This window comes from Haliotis rufescens, unplaced genomic scaffold (assembly GCF_023055435.1).
Source record: "Haliotis rufescens isolate VD_foot unplaced genomic scaffold, xgHalRufe1.0.p SCAF_8, whole genome shotgun sequence".
In the NCBI taxonomy this organism is placed as follows: domain Eukaryota; kingdom Metazoa; phylum Mollusca; class Gastropoda; order Lepetellida; family Haliotidae; genus Haliotis; species Haliotis rufescens.
In genome coordinates this window covers 17,013,847-17,036,059 of record NW_025964372.1, presented here as the reverse complement: position 1 = coordinate 17,036,059, position 22,213 = coordinate 17,013,847, and the positions used below count along the sequence as shown (strand labels likewise).

General features: G+C 39.5%; 2 protein-coding genes across 2 annotated transcripts; one reads left to right on the top strand and one right to left on the bottom strand.

The window, feature by feature from the left end:
* Positions 1-1,292: 1,292 nt before the first annotated feature.
* On the bottom strand, positions 1,293-10,448 carry LOC124144827 (divergent protein kinase domain 1A-like). Its single transcript, XM_046514415.2, has 6 exons — positions 10,320-10,448; positions 9,191-9,269; positions 7,744-7,869; positions 4,615-4,719; positions 2,872-3,072; positions 1,293-2,460 (listed from the first exon to the last, which is right to left on the bottom strand). Exons 1-6 carry the CDS (start codon positions 10,343-10,345, stop codon positions 1,747-1,749), a joined length of 1,251 nt encoding a protein of 416 aa, XP_046370371.2. The 5' UTR covers positions 10,346-10,448; the 3' UTR covers positions 1,293-1,746.
* A 259-nt stretch (positions 10,449-10,707) lies between these two features.
* Positions 10,708-16,398, top strand: LOC124144826 (E3 ubiquitin-protein ligase HECTD3-like). Its single transcript, XM_046514414.2, has one exon. The coding sequence runs from the start codon at positions 10,772-10,774 to the stop codon at positions 13,259-13,261; it is 2,490 nt and encodes an 829-aa protein (XP_046370370.1). The 5' UTR covers positions 10,708-10,771; the 3' UTR covers positions 13,262-16,398.
* The last annotated feature ends 5,815 nt before the right edge of the window (positions 16,399-22,213 follow it).

Below are 22,213 nucleotides of genomic sequence, written 5' to 3'. Positions count from 1 at the left end.
ACTACACAGAGACCTGAGAATATCCCATTCAGGTCATGTCAGATCAACCTTCCATCCAATCAGTCAGAGTGTTGCTTAACAGATTGCAAAAGTGACAGTCTGAATGTGTTTTCTCGAAAAGGTCAACATGAGGCTTCCCAAACAGTAACAGGCTGTATAACTGATTCCTTGAAAATCATCATCTATCTGGCTTCAATGGGATAAACATTTGAAACAGAAGTACTGCCATACAAACTCGAATTATCTTTGGTTCAGTTTCCAAATTTTGAATTGAGAATTTTGTCAAAATATTTTTGAAAGCTTCATCTTGAATGGAAGACCAGTTTGAAACTAGTGCCATAAAGCTCAAGAAAGCTGCTAATAATGATTTTCTTTTGGTCATTTCACAGATCGATCAAAGTTCCTGAAAGTTTGTTCTGATGTGACCTGTAATGGGATGTCCTCAGATCTTTGTGCAGCAAGATCTGATTTCAAATACTGATAAATGTTATGTGTTATAATGTATGTTTCATAGTTTGGCACTGGAATATTCACAGTGAATCTGACAGCTGAAACAGGAGAACACATACATGTTTAGTTATCAAATAAATATCATAAATATTGCTCATTTACATAACATACAGCCATTGGTACAATTAGTGATATAATTTACAACATACTTACCCGGTAGTTTAACCGACTTAACAAAGACTGAAAACACAATAATTAACATTCAGAGAATAAAGTCTCAACACACAAGGATCCGTAATACAAATACATGTAAAACAGTGTTGATCATGTTGATATAATGAACAGCATTTGACTACACCTCTTTCCAGAAAATCTGAGATACATATGAAATACTATTTCTGAATTTAACTACAAATCTGTTTATATAAAACAAAGTGACAAGTGAACAAAATTTGATCACATTAAAGAGATAGTTCATGTTACTTGTGGAACCATTTCTTAAAAGATCCTTTCTTTAAAAGTGGTTTTTATAATAACTACATGTACTGTCAACAACATAACCCTCCCAGACAACACAGCATATGTCAAATGTCCCACTAAATCTGAAGACCGCCTCCGTGGTCTAATGGTAGAGCGTCCGCCCGGAGAGCGGAAGGTTCGGGGTTCGATCCCCAGCCGCGTCATACCAAAAGACGTTAAAAGATGGTACTTGTTGTTACCCTGTCTGGCACTCGGCATTAAGGGACTAAAACAAGGACTGGTCGGCTCGGAGTCAGTATATGTCTGTATATGTCTGAGTGGGGTATTCATGTTAAACTGCGGCATGGTATCTCAGTGTGCTAGCACTATAAATCAGCATCAGTCCGGACTAGTACAAGCAGCCACACATACACGTGCATCCACATCGCTATATAAGTGCAATAATCTTGGACGCGACGTTAAACCCCATTTCACCTCAGCTCACTGAATCTGATATTAACATCAACTTAAAACTTATTACCTGTATTCTCAAAACATACAACACAGGACATGCTAAATGTCCCCCCAAATGTGATGATATTAATATGAACTTTAAAAAAAGGATTTGCTTTCAGGTAAAGGAGAATTATGGAAGCGCTATGTTCACTTTACTTGCCCTTTAAGTGAAGGTTTTATCCATGAAATTTGCATGGTCTAAAAACCTGAACCAATTACTAATATCATTACTAGACATTTTGTTGTTGTAAAAGACAACATACTGCAACAAGATAAAATAAAAGTAATTAAACTGTGGTGAAATCAAGCAGCAAATTCTAACTATGCATCTGGACTGTATTGTATTTCTTTCCATAGAAAAGATTTGAGATCATGATATACGACAGCATGCTTCAAATCAGGATTATCTCCTTTCATTGACAAGAATGAGCATTTACTTAACAATCTCTTTAACTCATAATATAGATGCTTAGGGGCATCAAACAATAGATAGTCTCGAATAATATCACAAACAAACCACAGAGTGGGATGAGTTATCTCCCCTGAACACCTTCCCTTCCTATCACACATGGACCGACAATGTCTGGAGTATACACAATCCGAATCAGAGTAACATGTTCGGTTCTGGAGAAGAGTCCCGATGCTATATGCAGAAGCAATGTCTTTGGTGCCTGTCAACATGGCTTCATAGTCAAAGGTGATGCCGAAATTCACCGGGGAAATATCACACATGAGAAACTTGGTGCCCTGTTCCTCATAGATATCCATACTGAACTCCACAATGCCGAGTGTCACGCGGGCGCGCTTGGCCCAGCGGGGGAATTCCCACTTGTAGGAGTTGGTGAACAATTTGCTGAGCCAGCTGTTTGGTTGCTTGTCATACAGACGAGGAATGGGAGTATGCTGGAAGCCGTAGAAATGGCCACATGTTCCATTAATGTTAGGGAATGTGGAACTCTTTTGGAATATGTAGAGCAAGAGGAACTCCTGTATGTGTATGAGTCTCCACAGTGACTGTGCTTCTGCCAGAGACAGCTGAAACATGACAATTCCAGACAATAGTTTACACCCAGGATATACAACTTCTGAAATCAACTGAAACAAGACAATTAAAGACAATAAGTTAAACACGGGATATACCACTTCTAAAATCAACTGAAACAAGACATCAAAGGCAATAGTTTACACGCAGGATATACCACTTCTAAAATCAACATAAAAAATGAAACAAGAAAATTAAAGACAATAAGTTAAACACAGGATTTACCACTTCCAGAATTTCAGTGTTGGAAATTAAGAGGGTACTTCTATGGCAGCTGAATCAAGGACCCCCTAAATCTTTAACTTTTAACATTAGGGTCATGACAACCCCTTGACTTTCAAGCTTAATTTTAAACACTGAATATATGTTTAAAACTATTTATGAATCATGAAAAGAGCATGCACCTTTCCATCTTCATTGAAGTCTGCATACAGTAAGAGCTTGTCTGTCAAGTCCTCGTATGTGGAATGTCCAAGTTTCAGCTGCAGGAAGGATGACACCTGACCTCTGAACTCTGATATGAGAGTGCCTTCCTTCAACCTCCACCACGCCACAGACTCATCAATCATCTGAACTTTGAACTTTGTCTGGTGCCACACAAAACTCTGAAACATTGCAATTAGCATCTCATGCATGGAAACAGCCAAGAACAGTTCATTCTCAGGAAATACACTTTCAGAATTTCACTACTTGTTTATTAACACAATGCCTCTTCATAGAATGGAACTAGCACATGAGTGTTGCTGAAAGCTGACTACTAGTAATCAATTGCAATGAGTGAGTTAGTCGAGTAACTCTGTTTTGAACAGTCTCGAACATATGTGTCACAGCATGGTAGTTGGATGTGGGAGGAAAGCCCGAAGTGATGCAGGTCAGATGTTTTCAACTCTGGTGAAAAGCATCAGGACAGGTATGGTGCTAAAAACCAAGAAACACAAGGGTGAATCTTGGATTCGAACCCAAGATCATATGTTTTTGGCATGCCTGACATGCCTGAGGGATGCAACTCTTCACAGCAAACTGCGGCACCTTAGACAACGGCAACCTGTACTCTATAAATGCTATGAAACAAATATACCATTCAATCTAAAAAAGGAGCTCTAAACACTGTAAAATTTCACAGATGGTTGTCATCAATTATACTTGGGTGTAATTAACATTGCGTGCATGAGTAAGATTTTATGCCATTTGTAACAAAAAGCGTGACACCAAGAAGTAGCACAGAAATTGATACAAAATCAGGCAGTTGAAACTTGACCTACTACTGCTTTACTCTTTGAGCTCCAACCATCAGTGACTTAGTGAGTTGGGCTCATGTTGAAAACATTTCAGTTATATCAGGGCAAGGTCAGGCTGATGTAAGAGGAGAGCCCAAAGTGATGCAGCTCTTTGACAATGAACACTTTGGGGAAACCCATGAGCAGGAGTATGGTCCTAGAATCAAAAAGGGCGAGCCAGAATTCAAACCCACATCTGGCACAGTCTGGCACATCTAAGGTTTATAACTATACAGTGAATTGTGGCACCTTAGACTGCTGGGCCACCCATTCGCACCCATAAGCTGATGATACAGCACTGTTTCCTAATTTCAAATACTCTAACAACTGACTATCAGCCTAGTTACACATTGTGAGCATTCAATCCTCATCTTCGTTTGCTCCTACAGCAAACAACCTATTGGATGCTGGGGACCTACTCTGCCCTTGAATCACTGGGGTCTTCTTAAAAAGTTGTGTCAGTCTTCGAAACTAACACTCGTCCGCTATTCTGAGTCTTGTACATTTCCTTAAGGATCAGTAACAAATTGAAAATGCTGGTCCGGTGGTCTAGTGTTCTTTTGGGGATGAACAAAGTAAGCTAAGTCTGACTTTTGAAATCAGCGATAGATCGACTCTAAACTCTAAGCAACACCAGCAACCTAAAGAACCCTGTGTGATACAGTGGTACCTTCTTGACTGGTTTCTCTTTCTAATTACGCATGCTCACTTGTTGTAGGATATGATAAAGTATCTGCGAATTAAAACCTTTTTTGGTCTGCACCATTGTGTCTAGAAGAGATCCAACAGGACCAGTAGATTTTTCTAAGTGCTGGTCCTTTGCATCACTGACAAATTGTGGTCAGTGTCCAACACAGTGACAGTGCTTACCTTCTCTTCCTCTGTAGCATCACAATAGGAGAAGAACTGTACCTTTTGTACACACATAGGGTAACACAGAGTACCAGCCACCTCTCCTGCATGGTACTGGGCACACTGAAACAAGCACCATCCATATACAGGGTTCAATAATTCTTGTATTTATGTGCCAGTGGTAAAATAACATCCAGGGCCCCGTTCAGCAAAGCAGTCTTAGTGCCAAGATGATCGTAACTCCCATACTTTAACAAAGGCTTACGACAATCGCAGCGCTAAGATCGCTTTGTGGGACAGGGTCCTGATGCCTCAACGACACATTTAGAAATCACATTTTGTTTTATAAAAATACCATGTGAATATTAAAAGTCAGAGATAAATATACCCTTGTACAAGTAATCTAAAAACGCACGGAAAATTATGAACAGAATTCAAGTAACCTATTTCTTTTTTCAATGAGAAATAATCTTTCGATTGGCACACTTAAATCCCAAAGGGCAATAGGAAAGTTGTGTGGTACACTTGGAAAAGATATAGATTTCTGATATACTTTTACCTTACTTCAACATGCTACATGTGACTAGAGGAGAGTGTTTCACAGTCAGCACATATCTTATTTTCAACATGGTTAGACACCTGTAACTATAAGCCCAAAGTCCCCAGCCTAATAATTGTTTGCTGGTCAGCAGTGTTTGAAACAAAAACAAATGCCATACAACCATCAGGGCCTACAGACTTTAAAAGCTGCAGGCCCTGGCTAAAATCTTCAGGCCCTCATTTAAAAAAACAACACCTGCAGCCAATTGTTACAAATAAATCAACACTTCAATTTACTTCTAAATTTACAAGCTTTAATACATTACGGATTGTCATATCTCTCCCACTTTTGGGTGCGATTGTTCGGCCATTGTGTTCATCTGTGTTGCGCAGCTACATAAATAGGGAACAACTCACTAGACACTTCCCTCTCAAAAATAATATTATCCAGTTTACCATGTTATCAAGTTTGCGAGCACATGTTTGAATCTCCAGAAATGACGTCATTATAGAAGAAGGTTTTGTTGTGAAATAACCATGCTTCGTTCTTCATTGTTCTTTGTGATTTATCGCATAGCTATCTTATATAGTCATATAAGATACAAGTAACTTAAGACAAGGATGATAAACTGAGACACTGAGATAAGATAATACAGTAGAACATGAATATAACGAACTACAAGGGACCAGAGAAATCAGTTTGTTATATATGTTGTTTGTTATATACGTTTTCGCTCGGTATTACAAGTAAAATCGTCATGGCCTAATTTCAATGCAAGTTCATCAGCTTTGGTCTGCAGTAACAGACCACTAAGCTGAATGTTTTCGCTTCTCACAGCTTGAAGATGCTGGAAGAGGGCGTCTTGTTTATTGGCAGCTCGTAACCTGTTCAGGGCAGGGTCAAAGTCAGTCGACACGCAGGATTCGAGAAAGGACTCTCTCTTCTTAAAGATGGTACTCAATGTTGATTTTGAAATGTCAAATTCCATTGCAATGTCTTTCTTAGTTTTTATGCCTGCATCAACAGCATTAATAATTCTCAATTTTGTAGCATGTGCAAGTGAACTGATGCTTTGACACAATCTTGTGAAATTCATATATGTTTAATGTTTGTGTCACAGACGGTCCAATTACATGTACAGGTAACATTAACATAATGCAAGTTTAACAAGGTTGAATCGTCACCGCTGATTGTGTTGATTCGCCGCTGATTGCGTACATCCAGTTGTCAATAACACTTGACACTGATTGAGATTTCTCAGTTCGCTATACATATCACTAATTAGTGGTAGATGGACTTGTCGGTGATCAGATATCAGTTCACTATATCTGTGAGTTCGCTGTAGAGAGTTTGTTATGTACGTAAATTTTATATGATAACATATAGGAGATAAATCAGGGATTTTTTGACAGTTCATTGTATCCGTTTGTTTGCTCTATCCGTGTTCGTTATATCCGTGTTCTACTGTACTTACTATCTGTTTCCCATCATAACATTCTGAGACGTAAACAAAATGATCATGATTATCAATACAAACTTAAAAGATACAAATATACTGATCTCTTCAAACTACAGCTGGGGCAGTCGGGTAGTCTAGTGGTTAAAGTGTTAGATCGTCACACCGAAGACCCGGATTCGATTCCCGACATGGGTACAATGTGTGAAGCCCATTTCTGGTGTCCCCCGGCGTGATATTGCTGGAATATTGCTAAAAGCGGCGTAAAACCATACTCACTCACTCACTCAAACTACAGCTGGTGTCAGTCAGGGATACATGTTATCACCTGTGGTATTTCTGATTGATGTATATTAATGAATAGCTAAATACTATAAAAGTTTTCGTCATCTCCTCCACTACAGGTCGGTTTGTGTAAAAAACAACTAAACTGTTGGAGGAAAGCCAGCAACACAGATGTTAATTTAAACTGTTGTTGCAATCTGTTGCTGCTGCTTTAAACAGAGGTTGCAAACCTGACGAATCAAGCGGGAATACTCTGTGGATCTAAGCATCCTATCAATTTTGGGAGCAAATACAAACTATATTTTGACTCACATGTTTAATACATGTCAACTTTAGTGGGTCCTTGTTTAGAAAATACTTTCTGGTGCAATATGCTATCAGCTTATCGGCAGAATAAAAAAGAAGAAGCACATATTGAACTTTGTTTTTACCTTCAACAAAATTTACAGTCGGCAGATCAATAAAGTAAGTAAAAAAAAGGTGTGGCCTAATGTCTGTTTGTATCGTACATTATATCTCTGATGTACAATGTGTGTGTGTCTGTGTTTGTTGTTTAACGCTGCTCTCAGCAATATTCCAGCTATATGACGGCAGTCTGTAAATAATCGAGTCTGGACCAGACAATCCTGTGATTGACATCATGAGCATTGATCCACGCAAATGGTATCGATGACATGCATCAACCAAGTCAGTGAGTTTGACCACCTGATACCGTTACTTGCCTCTTACGACAAGCATAGTCGCCTTTTACGGCAAGCATGGGTTGCTGAAGACCTATTCTACTCCCGATCTTCACGGGTCTGATGTACAATGACAACATGAGACATATACATGAGCCTAAGACATATATACTGATTATACTCACCAGTTGTTTCCTGATGAGTGAGCTGTCACAGGGGTCATAGAAGAAGATCCTCCACACACTGGCGTACAGCAGTCCCAGCATCAGGACAACAAACAGCCACATCTTCCATGGCCCTTGACTCAGTTCCTTCATCACAAACATACAACTTCTTCATCAAGTGTATCAACCAATCTCCATGTACTACTATAATGTGTATCTTCAGCATAATCTGATCACAATACACAAAAATAAACAATACGAGCATTAATCACATCTGGCAGAGTTATTTTCTTGTTTCACAGATGAGCCAATACTAATCTTGTATCAATGGCAAAATGTTTTTTGTTTTTGAATGAAACTTTGCTTTTTAAATCATCTGTCTAAATTTATTTGTGTTAAAATTTGTGTTCTGAACAAGTAAAAATAAATTGGTCATTTTAAATGGAGGGCTGAATGAATTTTTTTTTATGCATTTTAGTTTGTCAAATTGTTCTTTTATATTTAATACAAAGGAGTCCATACATGAAATCTATGCTTGCTGAAGTAATATTGACTTGTTTGGGAGTTTTCAAATACTTTTGTTACCACTACTACTACTACTACTACTACTACTACTACTACTACTACTACTACTGCTACTACTGGAGTTTTCAAAGACTTTTGTTACTACTACTACTACTACTACTTCTACTACTATGATTATAATGAATTCAAAAGGACCACTAATTTTAGTTTGTTATGACCATAGTTCATTATAGCATATATACAACATATATTCATCAAATGGTCAGGACCGAAAAAAACAGTTAGTTACAAGTGTGTTTGTTAAAAACTGTACAACTACTATTTGCATAATGTCACGGTGTATATCAATCTGGCAGTTAATGAATACTCAAATTACATAATGTCCATGTTCCACACAGGCTAATAATTTCAATGTCTAGCTGTGTTTCTATGCAAAAAGCAATAAACTGGCAATGTACACATACTGGATTAACATTGAAGAAATGACTGGACAGAATGAAATCAGTGGTTAGAGATGAGGTTTCTACAAAACTACATGCAGGTCCCTAGGAGAGCGTCAAACTGCATTTTGCTTGGCCAGGAATCAGCTGGTCCTTTAGCCAATAGCCAGCAGAAATAGCAGAGAGTCTGATATTATTTAAAATCAGGGGCTTAATGGAAAAGTTGATACAGCCTATATTCACATTCACCTGCAAGTAGTTGTTTATTGAAATGCTGATTCATATTTTATTATTAATGCCTACAAAACATGGTATCCTATAGACAAACAAACAGCATCAAGAAGAATTTGTCATATGGCCCTATAGTTCTTAGGCGTTTTGTTGTATTTTATGGAGGGACAACTTTTTTTCAGTCTACCACTTGGCTCACATGGTAATGTAGATGCCATGTGCTGTAAGACCAAAACACCAGAATATCAAATTATTCTTCTAGCTTGTTATACCTGACAGAACTCTAAACACGAGATGAGTCGGTCAAGGGCAGATAGTAACAAGGTTCGCACTCTCTTCCGTCTTCGCATCCTGCAAAAGAAGATACGATAATCATATGAATCTTGCACCCATCACATGACAGGCAACAATAGCAACATTCTCAAAGCATATTTTCAAACCTAAGCTTGTAATATGTAATAGTACTAATACTGACATTATTGACTGCACATAGTGCAATACCAAGGTAATTAGTATGATCATGATGATTATATTAACTGAATATGATGAAGAAGGACATTCTTCTTGATTGATCAGTATATTGTGATCATGGTGATTAGTGCACTAACAACAATGAATAAGCTCTTCCATAAGCATTATAAGCCTTATGCCCACTCTTCATCCTTGGAGAGGATTTGCGATTGATCAGTCAATCACCACTCTCAAAGTTATTTTGAGTTATGCCACAAATAGGTAAATGCCACCATAAATGTTTTGATGTGAACTTAAATTAATTCTACATGTATATATATACAATATTATAGAACAAGGTGTTGAAGTGTAATGTGTTGCTAATTTTGTTGTACATAGCTTTGGGCAAAGCAATATTGACACCAATGCATGCACATGCAAAAATAAAACACATACATCAGCCAATGTGCAGATCCTGCCACAGATGTATAAACACAAACTACAAATTCTTCTCCCAATTTAAATCATTGAAGCTTACGGCCACTGATTAAGAAGCAAACATGATTCTAATGTTTATGTAGATGAGCTATATCTTATCCAATTCTCGGACAACTTACATGTGATTGTGAACAATAGAACATTTGGCAAATCAGCTGCAAATGGTCTTGTCCTGTTTGGTGTGACTGTATAGAATGGTATAAGGCCTCTGTGTTTATTGAACTATACAATGTTGATAAAGCAAAATGTTTCACAAATATTGTAAAATATTGCTTTTAGTTCCAAATATTGGCTAAGTGCACTTTTAATAACCTCAAAGGTATCATCTACTCTAATCATTGATATATTATTCCCTGGTTGCAACTCAAACACTCTTGTTCCTCGCCAGGTCAGCAGAATGCTGAAAATATTTATATCTTCTGTGCTTGCAAATGATATTTACTGTTGCTTTACCTGAGTCGAATTGGACAACTAAACATGTGTCAGTTATGCACCAATCTGACGCAGAAGTAACGATCATCTTCGATCAATTATTTCCATCGTCTGCAAATATTATGTGTATTACTTCAACCGGAAGTAAAGGGCAGAACAAGGATTAATAACTCTTTGTAAAGTTTGTTTCGTACCACTAAAAATACATCGAGTTGAAGTTTCACGTCGTAGGATTACAGGCTAGTTGTAAAGGTAAATAAATAAATTGTAAAACTCCATAATTTCATTATGTGGATATGTTCTAGGACAACATATTAGCAACTTGTTCGAAGGAGCAGCATATCGATATATGCTATGGAAAGGATTACAAGTATTATGCGGGTTACTTCCCTTGCTTGTAATACGCATGTTTACACGGAAGTGTTGAATGTGAGTATTCAGTGGCGCTGTGGTGCCTGATTTCGGTAACAAAAATGTTGATTCCTCAGGCGAGACGCCGCTTGGCAAGAATACGATGTCTACAAGAATGCATTGACTCTTTTAATACGCGGAAATGTCTCCCTGAGAGCTTGTGCTACGTCCCAGCAGAACTTGTGTATCATTCACCACACAAGACATCACTGACGCTTACAGAAGAAAGCACCAAGAAGACCCGTCAGTTCTCGTGCACACCCGAATCTCGCTTATACGTCAGTGGCGAGGAACTATGCGATTCTCAAGGTAAATGGATAAAAGTGAAAAAGTTTCAAGCATCGCCTAGCTCAGAAGCTGAAGTGTTTGACATAGATATGTGGCTACTGCTGTTCAGCAGTCGAAGTTCAACAGAAGACGCACCCACAGTTGTCCCAGCCCCGACCCAGGGGCCATCTGCTGTAGACCAGGTAAAACCCCAAATCAATGTTTCAACATGGCAGGAAGTGGTTGAGCAACAGTACATGCTACAGTTACCTGTGTGCAGCAAGACGATTACAGCAGCAGACCGTGACGCTGTGGCCAGGCTGCAGGCTCTTCCACCTGGCTGGAGTCTAGAACATGATGAGTCCCTCGTTAACCTCATGTCACAACATCTCCCCTCTGAAAATGACCAACTTGGGAGCATCAAAAGCTATGTGGAGTCCATAGATGTATCCTCTTACTGTGATGAAGATGGACCACTGAATCTGACAGATGGGGATGCCGACACGTTCTGGGAAAGTGATGGTAACCAAGGGCAGCATTGGATACAGTTGCGAATGAAGAAAGGAACCGTTATTAAAAAATTAAGCATCACTGTTGATGGGTCTGATGATAATTATTTGCCATCACGACTTGTAATTCAAGGTGGAGAGCAAGATAATCTAAAGATCTTAAATACTGTAACCATTGAAAATACTGTGAGTGACCAACAGGATGTCTCTCTGCTGGGCACCATGACAGAACATTATCCCATCGTCATGATCAGGATTAAGGAATGCAAGACCGGTGGTATAGACACCCGAATTCGTTCCATCAAGCTTGTATCAACTGAAGAACGTTCCCTTGGATTTGACAGAGATTTCTTTGGTAGGGAGAATCTTGTGAGATTTCCTCTTCTTGAATCATACAACCCAGACCAACTGTACAGAAGGTCCATTTGCCTTCAGAGATTCATTACAATTCTTGACAGTGTCCTTCAACACCTGGTACCATCTTGGCAGTTCTCAATAGGATCGTATAACTCACTTGAAATAGTGAGACAGCTCCTACCCCTGTCAAAGAAGCGCCTGTCTCTCATAGACACCTTCCTTAAGGCATCTGCTACAGAACCACCTGAGAAGCCAGTTGTGTATGTGAACCGAAGAGCAGCCATGGAACACAGATGTGAACCTCATCTAGACCTTGATTACAAAAACTCTGTTTTCATGCAATTGTACGAAGGACTCAAGCCACGAGAGCGATCGTCTGATCCTCTGGACTATCGATGGTCTGCACGCCATGACCAGTGGTGGGAGTGTAAGTTCCTATCAGAAGGGATCATTGATCAAGGAGGTGGTTTTAGGGACAGTCTGTCTGACCTGGCAGAAGAGCTGTGTCCAACATCCAAGGATGGACCAGTCTCTCTGCCATTCTTCATCCGAGCACCAAACCAAATCCAGGAAGATGCTAATGTCTCTTGTGATGTATACATTCCAAACCCCCAATGTCAGGAGTTCGAAAAGTATGAGTGGCTTGGCCAGATTATGGGAGCCTGCTTCCGAGGACGTGAGAGTCTGATCCTCTCACTCTCTGCATTTGTTTGGAAGAAGCTGGTTGGAGAAAATGTCACTTGGATAAATGACTTTCAAACTGTGGATTCAGCGGAAGTGAAGGTCATCAACACCATTAAGACCATGGATGAAAAGACATTCTCTGCCCTTGAGAGACAGTGGAGCCTCACTCTGAGCGATGGCACAAGTGTCAGCCTCAAAGTTGACTCTGATGGAAATGCTCTGTCACTGAAATATGAAGATCGAGGTGACTACTGCAGAGAAGTTCAGAAGATCAGGATGGCAGAAAGTGACCAACAGATCCAGGCACTTCAGAGAGGGTTGCTGAAGACCATTCCAAAGGCTGTCCTTGACCTTCTTCCATGGCAGGAACTAGAAACACGGGTGTGTGGGGACCCTGACATCACCATCGAGGCTCTCAAGAGAGCTACCCACTATGATGACATGGAGGAGACGGACATTAGAGTCAAGTACCTCTGGGAAGCCCTAAAGAAGTTTACAAACGAGGACCGTAGTCGGTTCCTACGGTTTGTGACAGGTCGTCGTCGACTCCCTGCCCCACTGTACATATCGTCTGGAAAAGGGGATGCCATTGACTCTCTGCCGGAATCTTCCACATGTGCCAACATGTTATATCTTCCCTACTACTCCAATGCGAAGGTGGCTGAAGAGAAGCTACGCTATGCTGCATACAACTGCATAGCAATCGATACGGACATGAACCCATGGGAAGACTGATAGTCCCTTGTGAATGAGTTCACATTCAAGCAGCCTTTCAAATTCACACAAAAGTCCACTTGCCAAGACTTGCTGACAACAAGTAAAATTCAATCATGTTAGTCCTCATGGACTTGTAGCATTAATTCTGATTCAGTTCTCAATGCTTCAATTTTGGTGCAAATTGGATCTGCATAAAATTGACAGAAAATGTAAACATTTATGTCACGTTCAAGCAGGACTATCTACAACAAAGAAGACTAGTGAAATAAGGTTTAAACTGGTCCTCTGGACTAGGCTTAAAAAGATGAATTTCTAAGGCTGTAATTCCCTTTGATGTCCACAAGTCCTACCAGTATCTTCCTTGTATATACATAGTGTATAGAAATAACATTGTTTTGTTGGTGTATTATTACTTGCTCTTGGACTGGAATGATACACCAAAGCCATAATATGAAGTATTCAAAATTTAGCATGACAGTCAAGGGCCTTGTCATCACCAATGAAAACCCTCTTATTAAAAGTTTATGATCTAGAGGTTTCTTGATTCAGATACTATAGGACCTCAAGGACCCCAAAATTCCCGTAAATTTCAACCATTGAATTGGGGTACTTTGATCTTGATACAGTAAGTATCTGACAAGATAAATTCTCTTTCTAGAGCATTGACCATGTTGACTGATCATGCTGATCAGCATCCAAAATGTCAGAGAGTCCTTTTTCAGATTTTGTAATGATATTGCCAATACAACAAAATGCCTTTCCTTATCCTTTACAAAAATGTCCTAATGCTAGTTGCCTCTGACCAAATCACTGCTGTTTCGGATAAAATGTCATAAATTTAAAATAAAGAGGGATAAGAAAAGGTCTGCTTTTTCAAATCTTCATTGAATTTAAATGTTCGTGTTACTTAAGACAACATAGATACGTTTATTGACTCAATGTGATAAGGCTAAAGTGTTGATGAGATGCAGAGGCATAAACCATCTGATTCGGAGACGGAAACACGGTGTGGAATTTGGCCTCTTGGTACTGAATGAACAGTACTATATGGTGAGGATATTTTATGAGTGTTCATGTCATACTGTGTTTTCAACACAAGTGGCTATAAATTCAGGTATTTCCTGAGCGATTGTGTGGGAAATACTGGAATTTTGGCACAAGTGTCGTAAACATAGTACGACTTGAACACAAATATAATGTGATATTACCGAAGATGTGTACATACAAAGACAAATATTAGTGTTTACCTATAAGGAAGGCAAGTTGCAATAGCAACGGAACCTCATTTTCTCGAATAACGTCAACAATCTTCACACCCCCCCCCCCCCAACCAAAGAGGTATCCTGCAGCTTATACTTTCGTTTTTGGGAAAGCAGGTTAGAGTTATCTGCCCTTGCTTCTAAAATCACACAAATTTACAAGTTAATGGGGTGGGAAAATTATGTGGGCAGGGAAGAGAAACAGTATTTTGGGGGAGCCTTAGCTGGTTTATGCTTGTTTGATTGTTAGCACTGACCATTTGACAAGTTTGAGGGTTTATGGTGACAATGTCTTTGCTACATTAGACAACAAGATATTCATTAATTCTTCAACATTGCTCCATTGTTTTGTCATAAATGAGGAGTAAGAGGATAATTTGTTCAATAATACAGTACTTGTATTTAAAGGACAAGACAGTTTTAGTTCAAACATAGAATTATATGAGGTTCCGTAGCCTTTTATCATGCTGAATTCCAAGACAGTGCTTTGCCAGACATTTTTGGCAAGGAAGATAATTCAGTTCCTGAACATTGTACAATATATTCTTGACCAAAAGATGCGAAATAAGTCAAATATGTAAATGGTGAGGTGGACCAATAGCTCCTTATTGGTATATCTCTTAGCACAGATCCCCAACAGGGGAAGGCACAGTGTATAGTGCAATGTTTTGTCACAATAGTAATAATTATTAGTAATTAATACCAGTGAAAATATCAGGCAGGCAGGTGTTTCAGACACAGGTCAAGAATGATAGGCTAGTTTCTCAGACCCTAGAAAATAAATTAAAAAAGGAATCCAACTCAAGTCTAGAAATGATTTGGTAAGTCTAGACTGCATCAGCTCTGGGAAATTGAGCATTGTTCTTGACTTAATTTTACTTTTTATTTAGTGGATATTTATTTTTGATATGTGATAACTTTATCTCTAGGACTAAGCGTTAGTCTATGACCAGGTCACCATTAGAAAGAAGCTACTTTCATAACAAGTAACTAATATGGCTGACTGTGTGTCACCATACCCTTGCAGCCTGTAGTGCTGACGGTGCCATTCTACTCCTATGATCATGATGATTCTCACAGAAAGTATGCAAAAATCAAGTCATCTTTTTTCCCTGCCTTAACTCTTCCGAAGTGTTGCTGTGTCTTGTTACAGCCAGTGCCTGTCCATTAGACAGCAGGTCAATTTGGACCAGATTATACGAGATTTTATTCATAGATTTTTCAAAGAAATACATTATGTTTTTGATGCCAATTTAGTTCCTCTTGTACTGCACCAGATGTGTTTGTTTATACAGTAAACTATGTTTATTACAAACATGCTTATAATGAACTGATGAATATAACAAACTGTTTTTTTGTTCCGGACATTTGCTTTATACTTGTCGAAATGCTTATAACGAACTATGGTTATTACGAACTATGGTTATTATGAACTAAAATTATTAGATGCTTTGATTTTGTTTATCAGTATATTACTGTAGTTGATTGATACTGCCTTGTGTCAAACTCAGCAGTGGGAGATGAACTCTTGACCATCTGCTGACCACTCACTGACATGCTGACAGTTTTATAACAAAACAGATTCTTCTAGGGACAGACATTGTTTGTGAATTGCAGTGGAGTAATTAACACACTTTCACCCTGGGTTGTCTTCTTGATGCCGTTATTAGCAAAATGATTAGTGCTGCCAGATTGTCTTATGTATAAGTTACTATAACTGTTATTGAGGAGTGACTTCAACTGTGACGTGACTATACAGCTATGTGAATATGTGAGTTATTTAAAAGTGATAAAAGCATCATAAAGTGTCTATTGAGCTATGTGAATATATGTTGTTAATTTAATTATTATTTCTTGAGTTTCATGTAACTTTTAAGGATAAAATAGTCAAGCCTATCATGTTCTTCTGTGTGTGTGTCTTTTTAATTAATGAACTCAATGTTCATCATTCGTTTGTGATGGGCCGGGGAATCATTAAAATAGTTACTTACAGAAACGAGAGGTTCAAGTGCAATGTACACTGGTAAGTGTAAACTTGTACACCAAGGTGTACAATGCACTACTCAAGTGTTCATCTGACTGGAGGGGGTACAGGTGGCCCAGTCTTCTAAGGTGCCACGATTTGCTGTGCAGAGTTGCGTCCCTTGGCATGCCAGAAACCTATTATTGTGGGTTCGAATTTCGGTTTGACACGATAATGTTTCTAGGTTTGTCAGCACCATACCCATGCTTCTGGGTTTCACGGAATTGGTTAACATCTGACACCTGCATCACTTTGGGCTTTCCTCCCACATTAAGCTGACACCCCATGATATAACTGGAAGCAGCATTAACCCAACTCACTCACTCACTCACTCACTCACTCACTCACTCACTCACTCACTCACTCACTCACCTCACTCACTCACTCACTCACTCACTCCCTCATCTGACTGGAACCTCAAGGTCAAGGTTAGTAATTATTTCACACACTGGCAGAGAAGAAAATACACTTCAGTTTCATTTGTTTGAACACCTATTCAGGTGCAAATGAACACCTATGCAGACGAAAATGAACACCTGGGCAGGTGCAAGGTCAATTGTAAGAAATGATCTTCACAGATATGAACACCTGAGACAAATTATAGAACTGGTATGTAAATATAAGAGACTTAATGGATGAGTCGGGGGGTACACTCACTGGAAGAATCCAGGGATGGAGGTTAGTGGCTAAAGTGTTCGCTGATCACAACAAAGACGAGGTTTGATTCCCCGCTGAAAGGTGTGGAACCAATTGTTGGCCAGTTATACCACACTGACTCATTCTTGGATAAATTTGACAGCATTGACATTTCAGATAATGAAAGCACTGTTGCCGATATAACTACAATCCATAGTAATACATTGTTAATCTTACATTTAAATTATGGTTTCCATGACAACAAAGATAAGTGCGTTACATTGTGCTAGAACATCTGCGTAACGGGTAACCATGGATGGCCATTAATTACATCACTCTAGATACTGGGACATACCCTTCTGACAGAATGGAGTCATAGAGTTTTCAATATAGAACTAAATATACACATGAGCATTAATTAACCACCTCTTGATTCACAATTTCAAAAACATAAAGACAGACAATGGAACCCTAACTTATCAGCATGTTTTATAAATGTACTGCAGGTGTATCACCAATAATTTAATTAACTGACTAGGGCCCACTTGCACAAAGCGATCTTAGCGCTAATATGATCGTAACTCCCATACTTTAACATAGTCTTAGCGCTAAGATTGCTTTGTGCAAGTGGGCCCAGGGATGACAGAGTGAGTGAGTTTGGTTTAACACCGCTTTTAACAGTATTCCAGTTATATCACGGCGTGTCAGTTTAATGTAGGAGGAGAGCCTGAAGTGATGCAGGTCTCAGACGTTTACCACTTCGGTGAAACCCACGAGCACGGGTATGGTGCTGACAAACCTAGAAACATAATCGGGGCGAACCGGGATTCGAACCCACAATCACAGGTTTCTGGCGTGCCGAAGGGACACAACTCTGCACAGCGAATCGCGGCGCCTTAGAAGACTGGGCCACCCGTGTCCCCCATAGGAATGACAGAGGATCCCGATGTTGAAAATCAGACGTCTGATCTGCAGCATGAGGAGGTGCCTCGCGAACGTCATCCGTGAGAGGGATGGATACTCCAGATACTGATGGCAGAGTCAGAGGTGTTTCCCAGGTTGACAATAATTATTTTTCACTGCATAATGTGACAGTCCGATTCCTTGTGTGGGCTGGGTGTTGATACTTTTCAGCGTTGTTGAAAAGAACATTTTGAGACTTCTTCGCATAACCCCAATAAATCGGTACCGGTGCTAGTGCCAGCTTCACTGTGTGTGTGATGGTTGTGCCAGGTATCCTGTTTATCAGTTTACTACTCTTTTGTCGTGTTTCCAACAATGAATCACAACCGTCGCTTTGTAATGAAGCAGTGGGTAGTTATGCAAGGGTCAGGTGTTACAGGAGTTGCTTGAGTTATAAAACCGACATACCTGTATTCAATTTATGATGGCCGACTTCTAGGTTCTGTCGACCCTTGAAGATCCGGGGTAGAAAAGCTCTTCAGCAACCTATGCTTGTCTTAAGAGGCGACTAACGGGATCGGGTGGTCAGAATCGCTGACTTTTTTTTATGTCTTCATACTTGGAGAGGATTTGCGATTGATCAGTCAATCACCACTCTCAAAGTGGTTTTGAGTGATGCAACAAATAGGTAAATGCCACCATAAATGTTTTGATGTGAACTTAAATTAATTCTACATGTATATCAATATTATAGAACAAGGTGATGATACCCGTGAAGATCCGGGGTAGAATAGGTCTTCAGAAACCCATGCTTGCCGTAAAAGGCGACTTTGCTTGTCGTAAAAGGCGACTAACGGGATCGGGAGGTCAGGATCGCTGACTTTTTTATGCATGTCATCGTATCCCAATTGCGTGGATCGATGCTCATAGTGTCAAGCAGTGGGTTGTCTGGTCCAGACTCGATTACAGTGATCCCTCGCTATTGTGCTCTTCGATAAAGCGCTACCTCGGTTACTACGCGCGGTAACGCATGGCTCCCAAAGTTTATGTACACTTTTATTACTGAGAGTTTTACACAGACATAATTGTATTGTTGTTCGTTGTTCATTTGCACATAACGCTTCTCATTGCATAGTCAACCGTTTATCGCTGAATGGAGTTCTAATAATCTGTTTGAAAACATCCGCGGCAAGTCCCGGAAATACGAGTGTTCAACTAGTTAACTTTTCACACTATACATCCTTTCATGTTAGAAGCGCATGCATGCAATAAAAGAGAACCACAAGCGAAGTTTATATTCTTAATTAGTGGGCAATCCAATTTGAGGCGACACTGTCACACACATGCATTTACAGACTGCCGTCCTATAGCTGGACTATTGCGGCGTTTTTTAACACAAACAACAAAAGGTCTGTCATTTTATGGCATCCATAATAACGACTACGCAGTGATATATTTCGTACGTATTTCGTATATTTACATATAAAGTAGCGTTTGAGATATAAGGAAAATGTGTTTATCATCTATTTCTTCAATACAGACATTAGAAATGAAAACAAAATAGAAATGTGTCTAGTCAAGCTCATTCAACGCATTTTTTCATTAAAAAATCCAAAACGGATTTACTATTTTCACGAACGTACGCATATTTAATCTGGACTGGTTATTCTCTTGTATTGACAACTTAGATTTACATAAGCACCCAATGCACAAATACAGACAATAATTATTAGCACTTGACCTAGGCGTGTTTCGACATCTGTTGGTTTTACAAGCAAGGTGGCAGGGGCAGATAACAGGGTCCGTCTCAAATATACTTAACAACAAAAGTTCTTGTGACATTGAATAAGTTTTAATGCAAAGTTTTTAAACAAATCTGAAACAATTTCGGTTTGCAACAGTTAAAAAAATTCCTGTAAGTGTTCCAATGGTTTAATTTGCCATACTGACTTCAGAAAATGCGTGATTTCATAAAAAAAACAAACACATGAACATGCCAACAAATCAATAGTGTGTGTGTCCACCTCTGGTTGCGATGCAAGCAACACATCTTCGTCTCATGGAATGGACCAGGCGTCGTACAAAGTCCTGTGGGATATCTGTCCATATCTGCTGGAGCATGTTTCGAAGTTCCTGGAGTGTCTGTGGAACACCTGGTTGACGTCGAAGGCGCCGATCCATCTCATCCCACATGTGGTCGATTGGTGAGAGATCAGGGGAGCGAGCCGGCCAGGGTATGACATTCACGTTGTTTTGTTGAAGAGAATCCTGAACAAGTCGAGCAATATGAGGCCGGGCGTTGTCATGTTGAAAGGTAATGCCTGGACAATTACGACGCAAAAACGGTAGAACAACAGGGCCGATGATCTCGTCGCGGTAGCGCTGTCCATTGAGATTTCCCTCTACCACTATCAAACGGGTCCTCTGTCTTGCTGTAATCCCACCCATACCATAACGCTGCCGCCCCCGAACCGATCTTCTTCCATGACACAATGATTGACGTAACGTTCACCTCGACGTCGGTACACTCGAATCCGTCCATCGCTGTGGCTGAGGTGAAAACGAGACTCGTCAATGAATAGAACTTGTCCCCAGTGCATGACCGTCCAGCGTAGACGCTGTCTGCACCACTGTAGACGTGCCTGATGGCGTTTTTGTGACTTGATTCCATACATTATTACAATACTGAAAACCAAACTTTACTTGTTTGAAAAATACACTAAAATATTGGTGTCACAGGAACTTTTGTTGTTGAGTATATTTAGTATCTCAAATAATATTGATATATGTCATATGAAATTTCTTCTCTGATACTGTGACAATTTTGGTTATATAGCCTCTGTATATCTTTACTGTTTAGGTATTGTCCAATAATGAGTTCCTGTGATATTGTCATTTATCATCCAAAACTGGCTCCAACAGGAGATATCGCTTGGATTAGATCAAGCGATATCTACACTGTAGATATCGCTGCAATGAAATTACATCACAATGCTTTGCAGACCATTGTGACGTCACTGGTTACCATGACGTCACAATCAAATGACATCACCAATGGCTCTGCTACTGAAGCTGTTAGCAGTACTTTTTACACTGAAGACACTGCTAATTACTGTCTACAAATTGAAAAAGTTGGAAGAATGATGTTGGATGATAAATAAAATCTCACCCTCGTGTCTTTTGATATCAAATATATCAACACTCGTTGATAAAAGTGGCAAAAATCCTCGGCAAGCCTCGGAATTTTTCAACTTTTATCAACTCGTGTTAATATATTTGATATCAAAAGACACTCGGGTGAGATTCTCTATATCATATCAACTATCAACATGTGGTTGTATTCCCTTGTTCAGTTTTGAAACAACCCCTACCCTGTGCCTCGGATCATCAAACAACATGTCGCTGAGATTTATTGGGTGTGATGTTTTAAGCATTAGACGTATAAATGCTTACATTATATTTTATAACGCTATCCCACAACATAAAATCATGTTTCCTGTTTCTGTTTTAGTACGTCATTACAGTGAAACCCCGGAAATCCAGACACTCTGGACTATATGGAATGTCTATAGAACTCTTATAATTCATATCAACATGTATTATCAACAATAGTGTAACTACATTCCCGTATCTGCAATATTGTCACTACATTGTTCTGTGACCTCCCGTCTCTACGATAGTGTCACTACATTGTTCTGTGACCTCCCGTCTCTACGATAGTGTCACTACATTGTTCTGTGACCTCCCGTCTCTACGATAGTGTCACTACATTGTTCTGTGACCTCCCGTCTCTACAAAAGTGTCACTACATTGTTCTGTGACCTCCCGTATCTATACAATAGTGGCACTACATTGTGCTGTGGCCTCCCGTCTCTACAATAGTGTCACTACATTGTTCTGTGACCTCCCGTCTCTACAATAGTGTCACACATTGTTCTGTGACCTCCCGTCTCTACAATAGTGTCACTACATTGTTCTGTGACCTCCCGTCTCTACACAATAGTGTCACTACATTGTTCTGTGACCTCCCGTCTCTACAAAAGTGTCACTACATTGTTCTGTGACCTCCCGTCTCTACAATATTGTCACTACACTACTCCCGTATGTACAAAATGTGCTCCTATAAAACCGTGTCTACAACGAATATTA

Bases quoted from the DNA above. Each gene is read 5' to 3' on its own strand.
- LOC124144827 (XM_046514415.2), bottom strand. From the start codon at position 10,345: ATGTTTAGTTGTCCAATTCGACTCAG. The intron at 4,720-7,743 runs GTGAGTATAATC...TGCTTGTTTCAG, and splicing joins CACTCATCAGGAAACAACTG to TGTGCCCAGTACCATGCAGG. The intron at 2,461-2,871 runs GTGCATGCTCTT...GTCATGTTTCAG, and splicing joins ACTTCAATGAAGATGGAAAG to CTGTCTCTGGCAGAAGCACA.
- LOC124144826 (XM_046514414.2), top strand. From the start codon at position 10,772: ATGTTGATTCCTCAGGCGAGACGCCGCTTGGCAAGAATACGATGTCTA.